The 19941-nt window shown below is 35.5% G+C and overlaps 1 protein-coding gene across 7 annotated transcripts in view; it reads right to left on the minus strand.

Moving 5' to 3' along the window:
• Positions 1-3334: 3334 nt before the first annotated feature.
• Positions 3335-19941, minus strand: part of LOC137643962 (protein abrupt-like) — an 88855-nt gene continuing 72248 nt past the window's right edge. For 4 of the 7 annotated variants that reach the window (XM_068376775.1, XM_068376778.1, XM_068376777.1 and 1 more), the window contains exons 5-7: positions 19708-19923; positions 11335-11466; positions 3335-4799 (exon numbers count right to left, since the gene is read on the minus strand). In XM_068376775.1, coding sequence (XP_068232876.1) covers positions 4003-4799; positions 11335-11466; positions 19708-19923 — 1145 coding nt within the window. In that variant the 3' untranslated portion in view covers positions 3335-4002. The remainder of the gene's footprint in view (positions 4800-11334; positions 11467-19707; positions 19924-19941) is intronic. The other 3 variants (XM_068376781.1, XM_068376779.1, XM_068376780.1) reach the window with 3 other exon arrangements.

The following is a 19941-nucleotide window of genomic DNA, read 5'->3' on the forward strand; positions in this document are numbered from 1 at the left end:
CTTTAACCCTTTTACCCCCAGGCTATTTGGAACTTTCCAACCCTTAACCCCCAGGCATTTTTTTTTTTTCAAGTACATTTAGCAATAGATTTATTCGTAAATTGCTCTAACAGCTTTAATTTTCGTCATAGAGAGGTCAGGTTGGTCTCATTCATTTGTAAAATGCCTGAAGTTTCTCATAAAGTTATCAAAAATATGCAAAAAAAAAATGTAAATAGCAGTTTTTTGCAAGGACATACCAGTACGTCCATGGAGGTAAAGGGATGAGTTTTGTGAAACGTACCAGTATGTCCATTGGGGGTAAAAGGGTTAATATAGTGTATGTCTGGAGAAAATAATTAAGGGTTATTTGGAAAAGATTTGGGGGATTGTTCCAAACAAGTTTTATGGGATTAGGATTTTGAATCATCTACTGACCATTTTGATCAAAGTCAAATAAAACACTTAAAGGTTAAGGTTCACATATGAATTGCTGCTACATCTCTCAATTTCTATTAGATTATTTTGGAAAGTCTTAGCGACAGCTCAACAGCGGACCAAGTTGATATTCACTAAGTATTATCATAAGATATACATGGTTTTCTTATCAATATTGCTAGGCTTTGTTGCTGTGGTAACTATGGGGGCATGGTTTAATTATAAATTGCTTCTAATTGCGTAAATCTTGGTCAAGTTACAGTATCAACTTTTTTCTTTTGCAAAAACAGTGTCAAGTAAGTAATAGAAGGGTAAAGTTTGATAGTGGAGTTGTATTTGGTTCACAATTAAGAGGCTAGAGTTAAAACACACCTTGTTTGGCAACAACTGGTTACTGTTTACATTTACTATCCATTCCATCACTGATCCACCACCATCTGTGTCAATCAGAATTATGAACATCAAGGGCTATTCATAAAAATGAATAAAATTTTAATAAATTGAATTACTTTAATACTTGCCCTTTCTTCATATACATGGCCCCTCATCCCCACTGTCTCTAGTAATGTCAAAACTGACAAACAAAAGGGGCTGCAGCATACTAAAATAAAGTTTTGTGCCAGTAATCATATCATCTGAATAATACACGAGGCCCAAGCTAATTGAAAGGAAAATTATAAATTTAGTTTTAATGTATATGTCGATATAAAAACGAGGCTTTGAGAGATAAGCAGTGCTAACATCAGAATTATAAAAATGGTAGATGATATAATTGAAATTCCATTTATTAAGGACATTAGCAATGTCATTATTATCTATAGGAATTTGTTTAATCATCCTACTGTACATCAATTTAAAAATTGGCTGCATTAAAAAAAAAAAAAAATAAAAAAAATAAAAAAAAATTGTAAGCTTTTGGTGATCTGCATAGCATATACCACAGCAGATGGTTCAATGAAGACAACAGATGAGTTTTTTGTATTATGAAAGATGGTCTAAATAAAATTATAAACCACCGGCAAATATTGCCCGCAAGATATTTACGATCATTCCCATGCTGCGCAACCATATGCTATCGGTTTCCACAGCAGATATTTCTCATGTTTAGAGAAGTACAGTAATTCAATAAAACCTCCCTCTGACCGAAAGATCATGTATCATCCAGTTATGTTTAAATATGAATAATCTAAGCATACTTCCGTGGAACTGCAACAATGAATTACCAAGTAATACGACAATAATCACCCTGCCTTTAATGAAAGGGAAAAGCCTGGTAAAATACCAAAATTAATATATCAATATGATATTAAGCATGGTCTATTAAATCAATTAGCAATACATAACATTATTAAAACGGTGTACGTGAAGGAAATTACTAATACAAAAAAATCCAGCAAATCCCATGGGATGAATTATCATATAAGTGAAAATTATCAGTCCAATTAAGTCTCTGATAATCCATCCTCTTGATTCATTTTTCAATAAGATGGGATCCCCCACCCAATGGATCTAATCTGCCAATCACTCCCACTACTCGCTCTACTGTCCCAAAATGCTTGATTCAATTTGCAAGTATTGTGGTGAAAAAATTACAAATTTTTCAGAAATACTGTACAATACAGTAATGTACTGTACTCTGCTTCTAGTTGATACTTTACTATTGAAAAATCTTATAGCTATTGCCAATTCATATAGCAATCAATGTTAAATCTTAGTTTCTTTTCATTCAGACTTCATACATGCATAGGAATGGATTACAACTTCAGTACAATTGACTATGCATACTGCCTATGACTGCATAGATATCTTACAAATCTACCCAAAACAACTTGCTCATCGGACTTTTATTCTTATTATGCGTTTAGATTTACACTAAAAATCTTACTTCCTACTGCATATTAAAAATAGAATCTTAATAATAAAATAGGTTATTTCTATACCTGTACTCACCTGATGTTCACATTGCTTCCCTCTTGATGCTGTTTAAATGCCAATGACTACCCTAAATAAAAAAATTCCCATTTTCTATCCTTGCCAAAAAAGGAAAAGCCTTCCCCTCTTATGACCATTGAGTTACTGTAAAGGTTGCTGACATACCTAGACATGAGTACGTCAAAGTTCCTCTACCTTTCCGTCTCAAAGCAGAAACCAAATCATGTGTCTCTTGACAACACTAGTCCGTAGGAAGGACGGGGGCATGTTATGAACACCAAGTGTGTATGGAATAAATTTTATTATCAAAATTCTGTTTATTGTTATGAAAACACAACATTTATTTATAAACTTAAACCAAGTTTGCCACAGCAAATCCTGATAATTATAAAACCTTACTAAAAAAAGTTATGTATTGCTAATGAACTAATATCATTCCAACTTCCCATAATCACGCAGCCCAATTAATCCACTTCAATAAATATACAAAATACGACTGCTGCATGAAGTACACAAAATATTTGCTAAAAAATAATAAAAAAAAAAAGTACCTGGTCCTAAATTTTTCAAACTAAAGGTTGTGAAGCTAAGTCTTGTATAAATATTTTGGCAGAAAAAGAAAAAAAAAGAAGTTTTGTGAAATTAAGTCCCCAAATGGTACATTTTTATCAATTAGTTGGTGAAGGGATGCTATTATTGATTAACAGGACATGTTCACCACACGCAGTAAAATTCCCTAAGAAAAGATTTTCAGAAGAAAAAGCTCATTTACCCCATTTCCTATTACCCTTTTATTTCCATGCGAAAAAAACCCTGCACGTAACTGAATTATGAGTTATAAAATATCGTCCTTTTACTCATGGTAAATAAAATTAAATTTATCGTTCAAGGATTGCCAAGTATTGAAACAGAATGCTATCACATGTTTTCTGGTAGTAAATGAAACTATACATTAAATAAAAAGGAATAATAAATAATCCTTAGCAGTCATCATAATAACATTTATTATTGCCCTAAGTTTCGACATACCATTCACGGTTGGTAGCTGATAATGTAAGGTTTATAGGAACAACAATACCAACACTCTAAATATACTTTATATATATATATATATATATAATTTATATATATATAGTTGAGTGGCAGGAAAGAAGTTGGGAGTCAAGAGATAATAATAACAAGCCTAAGGGAACTGTTGCCAGAAAGGTAATAATGATGGCAACTCAAATAAAGCAAAATATCACAGAGAACCAAAACGTGAAGAATTAATTAAGCATCACTGGGTACGGTACATTATTATCACATACAGGCAGTCTAATGACTAAATCAACTGACTAAAACCAAGCAATGATGCAAGAGGGAATTTTTCCATTGCTCTTATATTAACTCAAACAGACCAAAACGGAGTGTGTGTGTCCTTGAGAGGGGATGGGTTATAGTAGAATAAATGTAATATGGGTTTGGGGGGTAATCTCGGACATGGCGCAGTGGTGTCGGCATAATATTTCTGACAGGGGCGCCTGCACTCCTCCATCTTTGGCTGGTGATCACAGAGTTAGTGCCAGGCCAAGTGGCACTGTCGCAACAACACAACAAATACAATTCTACATATGTAATGTCTCTATGTTCTAGTATCGCCTATTCATATCACAGTCAGTTGGAAGGGGGGTTGTTCAGATCGAGAGTGAACTCGGCTCGGTGCGCAGCTACAACGCCGGCAGCAGCAGCAGCAGTGGCAGTAGTAGTAACAGTTCCAGGAACTGAAGAAGCCACTACAGCAGCTGTAGTTACATGGTTAGGGCGACGGCAGCCCATCTTGGAGCGGTGCAGATGACGATGGAGATCCCAACGTCGGGAGAACACCTTGCCACAAGAGTGACAAGTATAAGTACCCTTGTGCACATGGCGGTGATGGTGGAGAGACATGGGGTGACGGAACACTTTGTGGCACTCTGGACATGGGTACAATTTTGTCTTGTACTCTGGTGAGGCATCTAGCCTGCTGCCATCCTCCCCTGCTTCTCCAGCAGTCATTAATCCAGCCATTTTATCTGATGCTAAATCAAGGGCAACCTCGGGGTACACCAGACCAGAAGCTGCAGCTGCCACTGCCACTGAAGGATGGAACTTCACCTCAAATGTCTCCTTAGTATCTGTGGCAGCAACATGGTTAACAGGTGTAGTTGATATTGGTGTGGGAGATGGTTGTGGTTGTGGCTGTTGTTGTGGTTGCTGGTGGCTATTATGGTGAAGCTGTTGGTGGTGGTGGTGGTGGTGGTGGTGGTGTGGTTGTTGATGGTGGTGGTGATGAAGGTGTTGCTGCTGTGGTGGTTGTTGTTGGAGATGGTGGTGATGATGAAGCACTGGCTGATGGAGTGTCCCGTTGGCCTGGGGCAGAGGTGATCGCAGCGACAGGTTCAGAGCCTCACAGGCAGCACCCCCTGGCGCTGCTGCGTAGGAGGAGAAGGAGAAGGAGAGGAGGATGCACGTTAAGTATCAATCAGTGGCCATTCTGGCATCATTACCAACACCGCCCTTCAATACCTTTATCAATCAGTACGACATGAGCATTATGATCACGTTCCCAGCCAGATTTCCAAATTTTACAATGGCTCCTGAGTCAAAGTTGTACACTTGATGCAGGATGACTACTAAGCCTGGGCCATCCCAAGCCATCCTCAGCCACACACAGCCTTGCCAAACACCCGACCACCCAAACAAGCAGCAGCGAAAGGCCGCACAGGCCACAGCACACTGGCCAGTGCATAAGCCATGGTCCAAGCTAAGCCATATCTGTTTATCTTCTTAACTCTGATGGCCAAAGTTAAATGGGCAGTCACTAGGCCACGTGGCCAAAGTTCCCTAAATGTCCAACTTGGTCCCTATACCCTACTCTCACCAACTATACTTAAGGCCCTGGACTACAGTACAGAGAGGAGCATGCACTAGACTCTGGACCACAGGTCATCCACATATCATCTTCAACATCAACATCATCAACAACATCATCATCATCATCATCATCCCTTTTTACCATCACACCTTTTAGACCTGCAATCCATTGTCTACAAGATTCAAACAAACAAAAAGGGATACTAGTTGGAAACCATCAGTTTCAAAGCGTTATATTCATTGATTAACAAAAGTAACTGATGTTTTCTTTGTAATAAATGACAAATATAACATCATGCAGAACAAACAAGCACTGCCCTCCACAGCAGTATCAGTTTAAAAAAGCTAATCAACTACAAACTTTTAGAAGTAACACAAGCTAGCATGATGATGGGTCAATTGGACTACCAAGAGTATACCCCAAGGTGCCTCCCTACACAACATAAAAGACACAAACAGCTGCTTACCTACCATGAATATCTAAAAACCTTGTTTTTTTTTTTCTTTACAAAACTGCCACTTAAAAGGATGAATGTATAAATGTAATAACCTCCAAAATGTACAACACAAACTCCACAACACTTGTTGCCACATACTCACACACACATGCACTACCTAGCTTAACCAATAAAATATTCTAGAAGTACTAAAGGATAACATTATGGTAGGTATAAATAAAGATTAAGCTTAAAAACTTTAACCAAGCTAATAAAAAAAAAAAAATCTTCCTAACCAATATATAGCCTAATGTTTAACTCAGATTACTTAGTATATATATCTAATGAATACCAAAGAAAAAATACAGCTAAAATATTTCTGAAATTTCCATCCATCAAAATAACAGAGCTAACACTCCTCAAGCTACCTGCCAAACAGCTACATGAATTTCTAAGAACCTCCTTTCATCATAAACATGCTCTAATACCAAACTAACCTAATGACCCAACTACTGTAGAGTTTCTGCACTAACCATAGCTGACAGATTATGTTCTTTTCACAAAACTCTACACACTGTATACAGTAAAAGCATCAATTAACAATAATTACAACTATTGTACAAGTGTAATTACATTAATGGTGAAATGCCTGTCATAGAAGCACACACTTTTTCTAGCTAAATATCATTTATGAAATACAAATAGCTCTAAAACTTCCTTCTTACTCTATTTCTTGATGATATGCTAATAGATCAGCATTTACAAGCTGAGTAAATCTAAGCTATAGGAGATAAAAACTCTTAGCAGATATGAAATGAGGGAAACTTAGATGCAAAATGAAAAGCTGCTGCCACCTTTACAACACAAGAACAAAAGCCTAAAGAAGAATGGTTGAAAGAAATGATGAACTGGTAACCTTTTCATTTACTGTCCAGTTAAAACGCACCATGATTTTAACATCGACACAAAACCCTTCTAACATAGTAAAACTTGCTTTTGTAAAAGAACCAAAGAATTGAAGAGAAGATAACTACTGTACTCATTGGTAGAGGGAAGAAAGTACAGTATTCCTAATCAAATTGAATAGATAATCTTGACATTATAGACTGTTATTAGTGGATACCCTAACATTTCTTTGAACTGTAGCAAATAACTAGTATTAGAAAAAAATAATTTTATTTCATCCTATTGGAACATCTTTAAAAAAGAAAATCCTTTCATCCCTTTAAATTCACTGACTAACCAATATTCTACTCGTTTCAGAGATGGCTCTAGATACCGATAACTGAAGAGATAGTCATTTGAGCATTTTCAATAATCTTCTGACTAAGCAAATATTTCTGCTATTTCACAATTACCTACAGATCTTGCTAACTTGAAAATGAAAATCATTTAGTCTCTTTCAATACTTTAACTGACCAAATGAATCCACCCATTTCAAAGATGGTTATACCATAGTATAGATCCTAATAACTCACAAATTAGTCCCTTTTCAATATATACTCTAACTAACAAAATTATTCTACCCATTGCAGAGATGACTACAGATCGTAATTTTCAAAAGAAAATTAAATAATCCCTTTTTATTATTCTGACTAACCAAACAATTCTACCTGTTTCAGAGATGGCTATGGATTCTAGAAATTCAAAAGAAATATCACTCAAACATTTTCAGTACTTTGAATAACCAAATGATTTTACCAGCTTCAGAAATGACTTCAGATCCTAATGACTAAAGAAAACATCATTTATTCCCTTTCAATCCTTGATTATATTAACCAATTTATTCTGTATGTTTCAGATATGGCTATTTACTAATAAAATAGATAAAATAAATCAATTCCTTTCAATACTTTGACAAACCAAATTATTTGACTCATTTCAGATGCTACAGATCCTAATAATAAAAAATAATAATTCATTCCTCTTCAATACTTAAAAAACCAAGTGAATTTAAGTTTCATATATGGATACTATTGAAAAGTATAAACAAAATAAACTAATCCCTTTCAAGACTTTGACTAACCTAATGATTCTACCAATATGAAAAAAAGAGAGAGAGAGAGAGAGAGAGAGAGAGAGAGAGAGAGAGAGAGAGAGAGAGAGAGAGAGAGAGAGAGAGAGAGAGAGAGAAAGAGAAAGAGAAAGAGAAAGAGAAAGAGAAAGAGAGGAAAGAGAAAGAGAAAGAGAAAGAGAAAGAGAAAGAGAAAGAGAAAGAGAGAGAAAGAGAAAGAGAAAGAGGAAAGAGAAAGAGAAAGAGAAAGAGAAGAGAGAGAGAGAGAGAGAGAGAGAGAGGAGGAGAGGAGAGAGAGAGAGAGAGAGAGAGAGAGAGAGAGAAAGAGAGAGTATGGCCAAAGATTCTTCCAAACAGCATTTGCCTCGATCTAAAACGGATGGAAAGTGAAAACTTCTTCAGAGGACTAATAAATGAGGAATAAAATACTAGACAACTGTTGATGATGTTCTTTGTCCTATTCAAAGAATAGTGCTACTGCACCAATGAACTGTACACTGTGACATAACCTCAAAATTACTCATATCAACAAGCAGAGGTGACCTAGCTAGCAAAATAGAATGGTTCAATGTGCAAGACAGAAAATTTTCTGGAAGAGCAGTATATATAAAAGGGACTCACCTCATTTTGATGCTTTATAATGCAAAATTTTCAAAACTAAGGTTACTTTGAAGAGTTCCAAGGCAAACCTCATCCCTTTCTAAATACACAAGTTACTTGCCTGCTGGCAAATCACTGCCATCATTCATAGTCTGCTCAATCTATCACACTAAGATTCCAATAAGTGGTGCTTTAACTGAATTGTGTATTGATGACAACTATCTAAAGGATTTGAATTGTACTATAGATACAAGTGCAAGGTCCTTAGTAAAAACTGCCCCAAGGGGAATTATGGGATACACAAACTACCAATGGCAGTGTGATTCATCTAAATCATATTTCTATCACTGACAGAAATGTTACTATTAAAAGAAGAAAGTAGGGGGTAAGTTTTTAACTGACTGAACGTCCCAATCAAGAGGCAACATGCCATGGATTAAAACTGAACATCTATCTAAATAAATAAATGTCAACCAAAGTAGGTGGAATGATTGATGAGAGAATAAGGATAGAAGGATAACTACACTGAATAAAAATGTAAAATTTTCAAAGCCGAAACATTTAAGTAACAAGAGCTGGTATACTGTATGGATTGCAGGGAACTTTGTGGTATTCTTTCCAATTACTAAATATTATATTTACTGCAACACTTGCTGATGGAAAAACAAAGCAAAACAACCTCACACTAAATTCAGGATACTTAAAAAAAATTAATGACTATCAAGGAAGTGAGAAGGGTACAATCTAAATAGGAAATAACAAAGTCAGTCCCATCCTCCTTTTAAAACAAATAGGAAAGAAAAGATAAGGTTTTAAGATTGGCCAGAGATTAAAAACAAATATGTGAAAGAGAAACTTGGTACCAATGGTAGACACTAGAAAAATATAAAAATGACTTGACAGACCAAGTTGTCATAAGACTGTTTGTTTTGAAATCTAATCCTGACTTAAAGGTTTCACATCAAATAGTCAAGTATGGGGAAGAAAATAAAAAAAAAAAAAAAAAAAAAGATTGAATAATTGGCTAAAAACATTAGAAACTTGCACTTGTACACCTAAGAATTACCTAAAGTTGAATCCTGAATATGATGAAAGTTTTCTACATGGACAGTGCATATCTACGAGTTCAAAATGCTTCAAAACTAGAAGCAAGTACAAATATTGGTGCCTTTCCAGTTATTTTCTCATCATTGTTAGGGTTAATTTCAGAGTATAAGCTACTGAACAGATCCCTTGTGCATGCATGCACAATTACATGGTAAGTAATCCTGATGCACATACAAAAGTCAATGCAGAGGCTAAAGATTGAAGAATGAACTAACAAGCCAATTCCATAGCAAGAAAGGTTAAAACTATGCACCCTTGTACACAACAGACCAGCAGTTATACCCTAGAGTCAAAAATACAAGCACACATCCATACATTTCCCACACCTTAGCAGATGCATCATCCTCATTCATAACCATCCTATCAGCAGGCAAAATACAAACTATGCATATAACTTATGATTTCCTCACCTAGATTGTTACAAGGAGTTAGAAGCTAATGCATGTGTACATATAGCTCCAGGCTCAGGTTCAAATAATCCCCTCAATCAAAATAAAAATGAACCCATACAGGAACAGCTCAAACGTGTTCATAACGCTCCAATACTGATGTACACAATTTAGCAAAAGACAAAATAAAAAATAAATAAAATAAATATACCATAAAGACCATTCCAGTTGAGACCATTCCATTAAGTCAAAAAGAAAATTCCACAAAGAATAACATTAAATAAAGCTTACTTCTGAAAATTAGTACATTTGAATGATAATTTGAAAGACTTTTCATGAGCGTTAATGTCTAATGGACCATGAGTCTTTATGGTAAGTGGACTTTGATGCAGAATACACTGCTGAATATCTCTAAATCAAGACAATAAGATAAAGATGGTGGTGGTAGTGGCAGCCATATGGGTAAACTCTCCTAAACTCACTTTTGACATCATCATCATAATAATTCAAATAACAAAATTACTTTTCTTTTCAATATATTGTACTGGACAATATCTAATATCACATTAAACTAAATCAAGGATATACAGTAATAGCAATGAAGGGATCATAAAATTACATGGACACAAATCTTTTTATCACGAAAAAGAAATTCAAATAAAGATCAAGATCCTTATCAACAGACAAGAGGCTACAGATAAGCAGTTAGAGAAAGTTAAGCAAAATACAACTCTTTACTATTTATATTATCATCCTGCACATGAAACAGAATCACAGACGATTTCAAAACAAAAACATTACAGAGGGCAAAATCTGGTGTTACAGTTATGGAATGAGAGTAGAAGCAGGAAATGAAGTAATAAGAAATATTTGAACAGGGAAGTGAAAAACTAAAATGAAGCTTAATCATGAGGTTATTTGGTGTCACTTTTATTTTGAACCTAAGCATGAAAAGAAATTATTCAGTGAAAAAATATCACAAAGGAAACCTGTTCAATAGGTAAAGATACTAGACAGAAAAGTACTTACACATTAAAGGGTGAATATTCTTAATAGAAAAGAAAGATTCTTAATGGACATAGAAGACTCTCAAATGACATAAAAGAACAAGAAAAAAAACCTACCAAATGTATGTGACAATGTGGTTTTTAAAGAGGAAATAGAAAGAAGAGCCAATGGAAGTAAAGTATAGCAATGCAAAAAAAAAGAGAGAGAGAGAGAGAGAGAGAGAGAGAGAGAGAGAGAGAGAGAGAGAGAGAGAGAGAGAGAGAGAGAGAGAGAGAGAGAGAGAGAGAGAGAGAGAGAGTGTTTTCTTATTATAGTTTTACGTAGTGTTAATGTTAGATCATAGAAAATAGCCAGAACTGTCCAGACTACTCTTAATCCAAGAAGAAATAAATAAAGATAACTGATAACATACAATAATCACACAAAGAAGACAAATTTGAACAGGCAAAGATTTGAAGAGGAAAAAAAAATTGACAAGAGATTTTTCAACTTCTTAATATGGAATAAACCAATGAAACTGAAATGACTTAAGGGATACCTTTTTGATAAAGACTGACAGACACGGTGGAGGGCAGGCTTGTTAAATTATGTTTACTGTAGTACTCACCCCCTGGTTCATGAGGCCCTATAGTGTCTTGATTTCCTGCTGCTCCCGACGGCCCTGGCAAGGCTGGTAAAAAGACACTTGATCAGAGCATGTTTAGCTATTACAATTTAAAATGTCACTGCAAAAAATGTCTCGATACACATAAAAGATTAGACATTTTCCCATTTCTTTAACTGATTACCATCAAGCTATAACACTTCAACAGGGGCATGATACAGAATTAAAACAAAATAAAGTTTTCATTAGTATTCCCATGATAAAGTTATAGATGAAAAATTCTAAAAGAAAAATTGGCATCTAATCACCTTTGTTTGTATTTTGTAAATCATAAAATAATTATTGCTATGAACATCCCCGATATTCACATCGTTTCTCTTTAAGCTCAGATTATAGAGGTTTATAAAAAAAAACAAAAATTTCTTTCTTTCCTTCCAATAGGCTTGATCTTTAATATAGTATTGAAACAACCTAACAGCAAATGGCAATAATCATGGCTTTGGTATGCCACACAATCATACTTTCTTTCTGTCTGCATCGATCTCATGTTATCAAGTTAGCAGTGGGTTGGCCATGTTTCAAGATTTTTAGCATTAATTAAGCTATAGTGACTTTAGACGTTAGTAATTACTGTCTAACAGTATTGTTCAAAAGAATTTTTTCTGGGCGATCATGATTTGCATTCTCTCGCTAAGGCTCGTTTGGATTTCTAAATAATTTTAAATTTCTGTATTTAGGAGAAATAAACAATCCATTTTAGCTTTTTTTTATTAAGATGTACAATATTACATTATTTAAAAGGGTTACGTTTTAAACCTTTGGAAAATCTTTCTGTTTAAGATCTCACAGTAGACACACTTTTCTACTGGCATTGGCTTTACCTAATGTACAAGCGAGATACAAGCTCTTTTTTATAATAGTAATTTGGGAAAATGAGATGATTTAATATACTTTGTTTACATTCAGAGCTAGAATTTCAAAATTAAAAAATTTACCACAATTCTTTCAAATACCTTCTTTAGAAAGAAAAGTTATTAATGGATCAAAGAATAGGTTTCCACATCCTATGAGAGCTGTTGAGTATTATTTGGATAAGACTGCCTACTTTAGAAATAATATTCCTAATTTGTTTAGAGAGAAGCAATATAATCAGGGGAGGTTCATATAGATAATTCCATTACTTATTAATTTACATTAAAGTGATTTAACTAGAACTTATATATTACTATTTGACCTAATGAATAAAATAACTGAGTACAATTAAATAAAATTCAGCAAAACTTCAATGCCACTGACTGACCAATATCAAAAAATCTCCACTCCATATATTCCTAATCAGTTAATAGTAAACTTTTACTCCAAAACCCCCTTTTCACTGCACCTATCTGTATTATCAAACTTTTCAATGACACCAAGAAATTAATTTGCCTTGAAACATTAACAACTGGTACGATAGAAATACATTATTTTCAAGGATTCATTTACCTAATGTAATTGCAAGAAAATGGTACTGACTAAAAATCAACATCTAGTAACAATAAATCTTTTCACTGCTTAGAACACAAATTTCCTTTATATTGCCAGTTAATGTGTAACTGGATGGATGGACTAGAATGTTTAAGCTGGACGGACAAATGCTGGAACTTCTTATGGTTACACAGCACCCACCATCGGTAATTACGACTGTGACAACTGCCACAAAACATCATTTCAAGTTATGTTCCACATGTATCAACATGCAATATGGAACGTCTATTGGCTTTTAGTCTCTCAACCTCTCAATACTTGAGAGCCCTGTTAATTGCCATTCGCATTCTACTGAAGTGGATACATACATATACCAAGGCACTTCCCCCAATTTTGGGAGGGTAGCCGACACCAAACAAATGAAACAAAAAAGGGGACATCTCCTCTCTACGTTCCTCCCAGCCTGACAAGGGACTCAACCGAGTTCGACTGGTACTGCTAGGGTGGCACAGCACACCCTCCCACATTATCCACCACCGATGAAGCTTCATAATGCCGACTCCCCTACTGCTGCTACCTCCACGGTCATCCAAGGCACCGGAGGAAGCAGCAGGGCCTACCGGAACTGCGTCACAATCGTTCGCCATTCATTCCTATTTCTAGCACGCTCTCTTGCCTCTCTCACATCTATCCTCCTTATCACCCAGAGCTTCCTTCACTCCATCCATTCACCCAAACCTTGGCCTTTCTCTTGTACTTCTCTCAACAACTCTTGCATTCATCACCTTCTTAAGCAGACAGCCATTTTCCATTCTCTCAACATGGCCAAACTACCTCAACACATTCATATCCACTCTAGCAGCTAACTCATTTCTTACACCCATTTTCACCCTCACTACTTCGTTCCTAACCCTATCTACTCGAGATACACCAGCCATACTCCTTAGACACTTCATCTCTAACACATTCAATTTCTGTCTCTCCGTCACTTTCATTCCCCACAACTCCGATCCATACATCACAGTTGGTACAATCACTTTCTCATACAGAACTCTCTTTACATTCATGCCCAACCCTCTATTTTTTACTACTCCCTTAACTGCCCCCAACACTTTGCATCCTTCATTCCCTCTTGACGTACATCTGCTTCCACTCCATCATTTGCTGCAACAACAGACTCTAAGTACTTAAACTGATCTATCTCCTCAAGTAACTCTCCATTCAACATGACATTCATCCTCACACAACGTCCCTTCTTGTACATCTCATAACCTTGCTCTTACCCATATTAACTCTCAACTTCCTTCTCTCACACACCCTTCCAAATTCTGTCACTAATCGGCCAAGCTTCTCTTCCACGTCTACAACCAGTACAGTATCATCCGCAAACAACTGATTTACTCCCATTCATGGTCATTCTCGTCTACCAGTTTCAATCCTCGTCCAAGCACTCGAGCATGCACCTCTCTCACCAATCCATCAACATACAAATTAAACAACCACGGTGCCATCACACATCCCTGTCTCAGTCCCACTCTCACCAGAAACCAATCGCTCACTGCATTTCCTATCCTAACACATGCTTTACTACTCTTGTAGAAACTTTTCACTGCTTACAACAACCTTCCACCAACTCCATATAACCTCATCACATTCCACACTACTTCCCAATCAACTCTATTATACGCTTTCTTCAGATCCATAAACGCAACATACACCTCCTTACCTTTTGCTAAATATTTCTCGCATATCTGCCTAACTGTAAAAATCTGATTCATACAACCCCTACCTCTCCTAAAACCACCCTGTACTTCTAAGATTGCATTCTCAGTTTTATCCTTAATCCTATTAATCAGTACTCTACCATACACTTTTCCAACTACACTCAACAAACTAATACCCCTTGAATTACAACACTCATGCACATCTCCCTTCCCCTTGTATAGTGGTACAATACATGGACAAACCCAATCTACTGGTACCATTGACAACACAAAACACATATCAAACAATCTCACCAACCATTCAAGTACAGTCACACCCCCTTCCAACATCTCAGCTCTCACACCTTCCATACCAGATGCTTTTCCTACTCTCGTTTCATCTAGTGCTCTCCTCACTTCCTCTCTTGTAATCTCTCTCTCATTCTCATCTCCCATCACCGACACCTCAACACCTGCAACAGTAATTACATCTGCCTCCCTATTATCCTCAACATTCAGTAAACTTTCAAAATACTCCGGCCACCTTTTCCTTGCCACCTCTCCTTTTAACAACCTTCCATTTCCATCTTTCACTGTCTCTTTAATTCTTGAACCAGCCTTCCTTACTCTCTTCACTTCTTTCCAAAACTTCTTCTTATTCTCTTCATATGAATGACCCAATCTCTGACCCCATCTCAGGTCAGCTGCCCTCTTTGCCTCACTTACCTTGCGCTTTACCTCCACATTTTTCTCTCTATATCTTTCATACTTCTCTACACTGTTACTCTGAAGCCATTCTTCAAAAGCCCTCTTTTTCTCTTCCACTTTTACCTTTACTCTTTTATTGCACCATTTCTTGCCACACATATCACTTGCAATCCCAACAAAATTTTCTTTTACTAACTTCCACTCCTCCTCTAAATTACCAGTATCTCTTACTTTCACTTCATCATATGGCATTTTTCAACTTTTCTTGATATTTACTTTTTACCCCTGGTTTTATTAGCTCTTCAACTCTCACTAGCTCCCTTTTACATCCACCTACTCTATTCCCCCACTCTTTTGCTACAACTTATTTTCCTTCCACCAAAAAATGATCAGACATACCGTTAGCCAGACCCCTAAACACGTGCACGTCTTTCAATCTTCCAAACATTCTTTTAGTTATCAACACATAATCCATTAACGCCCTTTCTACCACTCTTACCCATGTATACTTGTTTTTATCTTCCTTTTTGAAAAAGCTAGAACTTATCACCATCTCTTGCTCAACACACGTATCACCAGTCTTTCACCACTCTCATTTTCACCTGGTACGCCATATTTCCCAATGACACCTTCTACCTCTCTAGCATTTAAGTCACCCATGACAACTACATAATTTCTTCTACCCAGTCCTTCTACACACCTAGTTAATTCATTCAAGAACTCATTCTGCTCCTCTTCACTTTTCTCACAACCTGGACCATACGCAATGACAAAAGCCCAACATTCCCTACCCAACCTAACCCTTACCCACATTAACCTAGATGATATCTCCTTCCATTCCACTACTTTACCTGTCATCCATTCACTCAGCAATAAAGCCACACCTTCTCTTGCTCTTCCCCTTTCAATCACAGACACTACCAGACATTTCACCAAACATCACTTCACCTTTCCCTTTCATCTTTGTCTCACACAAAGCCAATATATCCATCCTTCTATTCCTAAAAATACTTCCAATCTCAAATCTTTTACTTTCTATCGTACTACATCCACGCACATTCAAACACCCCAAAACTAGAGTGCGGGGAGCAGTCACTCTCCCCCCAGCTCCACTTCTTTGATGTCTCATAAAGGAACCCAGTATAGTGAAGCAGTAAAATTTCCAATGGTTTGGTCCAATTTAATAAATGGTTCTCGTTACCACCCTTCACTTCTCCAGGCATTGCATACTACAGGTTAATTTATGTCCATTTGCTCTGGTCTTTTCCCAATTATCTTTCACAGCTTCTTCCACTTTTAATCTCTCCTATTTTCTGTAGTAATTTGATAAAAACTGCTTCGCATGAGAACTACGCGTTTCTAACGACTTGGATCTTAGTAACTGAACTTAACCCTCTTTTCAACAGAGACCCTTTATCAGGATCGACATCTTAATGATCAAATTTGTTGATTATAATATGGTTTTTGTAATAACATACTAACAAACTTTGGATATGAAAAACCTGAACAAAAGACTGAAATAACTTAATAAAAGGTTTGTTTAAGGACTATAGGCAGGTATACAAAAAGATAATGCTTTTCACAATAAAATAAACAAAACAGTAAGAAAATGTGAGAAAGCTCATTGAAAATATATGCAGTTAACACACGAAGCTAGATAAGACACAACCAATAAAAGGTGAAAGCCTTGTCTTAAAAGTAAAATAAAGTGCAATCTTAAAAGTAAAATGCACATGTGTAGTCTTAAAGGTATCTATCCAATCAGATCACAAAAAATAAAAAAAAATACAATAAAAAGGTTGTGTAACACTTACCTATTATTTGTGACATTCACAGTCATGACAAATGTGTTTATCAATTCAGACCCAAAGATAAAATATGAAAATTTATTAAGACTTATGTATTGTGTATGTTTAACTTATTTATTATTTGTGGTAGCCTAGCCTACAAATATTCAGCATGAATAATTGATAGAAAAATAACTCATTTTGCAGATCAATTGTTGAACAAATTAGTTCAAATATATAAAAAAAAAAAGTTTTGTAACAAACTTCCCTAAATTTATGATTCATATCTTAATTAGTGCATGATAAGCCTAGTTTCCATAAATCATTTCCAGGATAAACTTGTATCCTACACAGTAAAAGTATAAATTTACTTCCTCTAATGGAATAATCAATAGTATATACCAAACGTTAAACAAATTTTGTCAAACATATCATGATGTTATCCTCACCTATGGTTTGTCAGATAGAGCCTACCTAAGTAAGCGTAACTCGGCTATTAAAGCATGGATTTTCCCTAAACTAGAGGCAGATTAGTGAGGATTAATGTGAACTTCAATTACCGGCATACTTTAAGGGTAAAAAAAATATGGTACAGTATAATCCTAATATTGTAAGCAAAATCTTTCCATTCTATAAAAAAAATATATAAGGGCTTTCAAGAAATTAAAAATGAGTCTTATAGGGAATATAATAAAAACTAAATACAAACAAATTCTCAATATCCTAACTTGATCATTGCTGCTAGATTTTTGGTTACACAACCATAGTATTTTATAATAAACTGAATGCTACATAAAAATGAAATGATGTTAATAAATTTATCTACAATACAGGGTAATAGTAAAGACACAATTCTAAGAGGTAGCATTAAACATTCAGTATTCCTATAAAGGAATACCTGAATACTGTATAAAGCATCTGGTACCACAGCTTTTTAATATAACGAAATGAAAAGGACATTATTACTTTAGAAAAAAATAAAGATTAAATCAAAACAGATCTATGAAATAACAAACTTATAACTTAATATGAGAACAAACTAAAGTAGGACAATACAAATACCATCACAAAAAAAAAAAAAAAAAACTGAACAAAAGCACTGAAAATAACTTTACATGGCAATCAAACAACTCAAAACTGTTATGGTCTCATTAATGGGTTGGTAAGAGATGGTTGTAGCCAGATGGCAGCACCTCTGATCAGATCCTTTTGTGGTTTCCTATGGCATCCCTTCAACGCAATAATGCTCATTTACACCCTTGATCACACACACAGAATCAAACTAATCCTGTCACTAATACTTTGCTGTATTGCTAAATGTCCGATAAAAGAGGCAAGATTCTTACCCCTAAAAAAATCAACTCTCCCGAAATGATAGAGAGAGAAACACTACTAATGGTCAGACATGCTGCCATCTGTCCATAACTTTGGCCAGATGTTAATCGACTTGAACTTTATATTCTCTATGGCATCTATTGTTAACTTGCAATCAAATTCATACAACAGCAAAAAAAATGCCAAAATATTAGATATTAAGGAACCATCTAATAAGAACAGAGTACATGTATATTTCTATTATCATTACTAGCTAAGCTAAAACCCTTGTTGGAAAAGCAAGATGCTAAAAGCCCAAAGGCTCCTACAAGGAAAAATAGCCCAGTGAGGAAAGAAAATATGAAAATAAACTATATGGGAAGTAACAATGAATTATCATAAAATATCTTAAGATCAGTAACATACAAACAGATCTGTCATATATAACTATGAAGAGAGACTTATGTAAGCCTGTTCAACATAAAGACAGTCACTGCAAGTTGGAACTTATTTAGTTACCGCTTCAACTGCCTGACTAGGAAGATCATTCCACACACTTGTCACAGTAGGATTAAATCTTCTAGAATACTGTGTACAGTAGTATTGAGCCTTATAATCTTGAAGGCATGACTATTAGAATTAATTGCATACTTAGTACTGCATAAAGGATGGTAAAGCCTTGGAAGGCCTGAATGCAAAGAATGGTCAGAATTATGAAAAATCTTATGCAATACTCATTAAGAACTACATAAACAACTGTGCCAGATTAATATCAAGTTTTTTGTCCAACAAATTAAGATAACAAACAGCAGCTGAAGGCCAGACAAGAGAACAATATTGGAAATAAGGCACACTGAATGAATTATAACATTCCTTCAGAATGGACTGATCACTAAAAATCTCATAATTTCTCAATGAGACCATTTTTTGTGCAATTGAAGAAGAAACAGCTCAAATATGTTTTTCAAAAGTAAATTTACAATCTAGAATCACACAAAATTTTAAAAAGAGTTGTAGAGAGGTAAAGAAATGTTATCAATGCACACACTGTAGTGATTAGCAAAATAAATCAGACCTTTAACAAGATTTAGAAGACTGCATGTAATTAACAACCCACTAAATACAAGAAACAAGAATGCCTTCAACCAACCACTAACCAATATCTGAAACACCACCAAAAAATCCCAAGAACCTAAAATTTAACAAAATTAGACTCCAATGTCCACAAAATCTACTGGTTCTTTCAGGAAAATAACTGCAATCGAGTTCTACTCATAGACGCTGCTACAGTACTTTACACAAACATAAGCCTCAGCCATTCCACGTACCTAGAGGATAAAGTACAGAATGCCTGGGGTCTAGTCCCTCGCCTGAGTGAGATGCAGGATCAGTTAGTTCTGATGCTTCACTATATACCTCCGCCATAACATCACCCGGTTCACTTTTTAATTCTCTTCGGTCCAGCCGCACGTCGTCCTCGCCAGGCAAATTTCCACTAATAGAACCACCAGATTCAATTTCCACAGTAGCTTCCACCACACATTCTGCAAAATCATAACCGT

The sequence above is a fragment of the Palaemon carinicauda genome, chromosome 7, assembly GCF_036898095.1.
Source record: "Palaemon carinicauda isolate YSFRI2023 chromosome 7, ASM3689809v2, whole genome shotgun sequence".
NCBI lineage: Eukaryota > Metazoa > Arthropoda > Malacostraca > Decapoda > Palaemonidae > Palaemon > Palaemon carinicauda.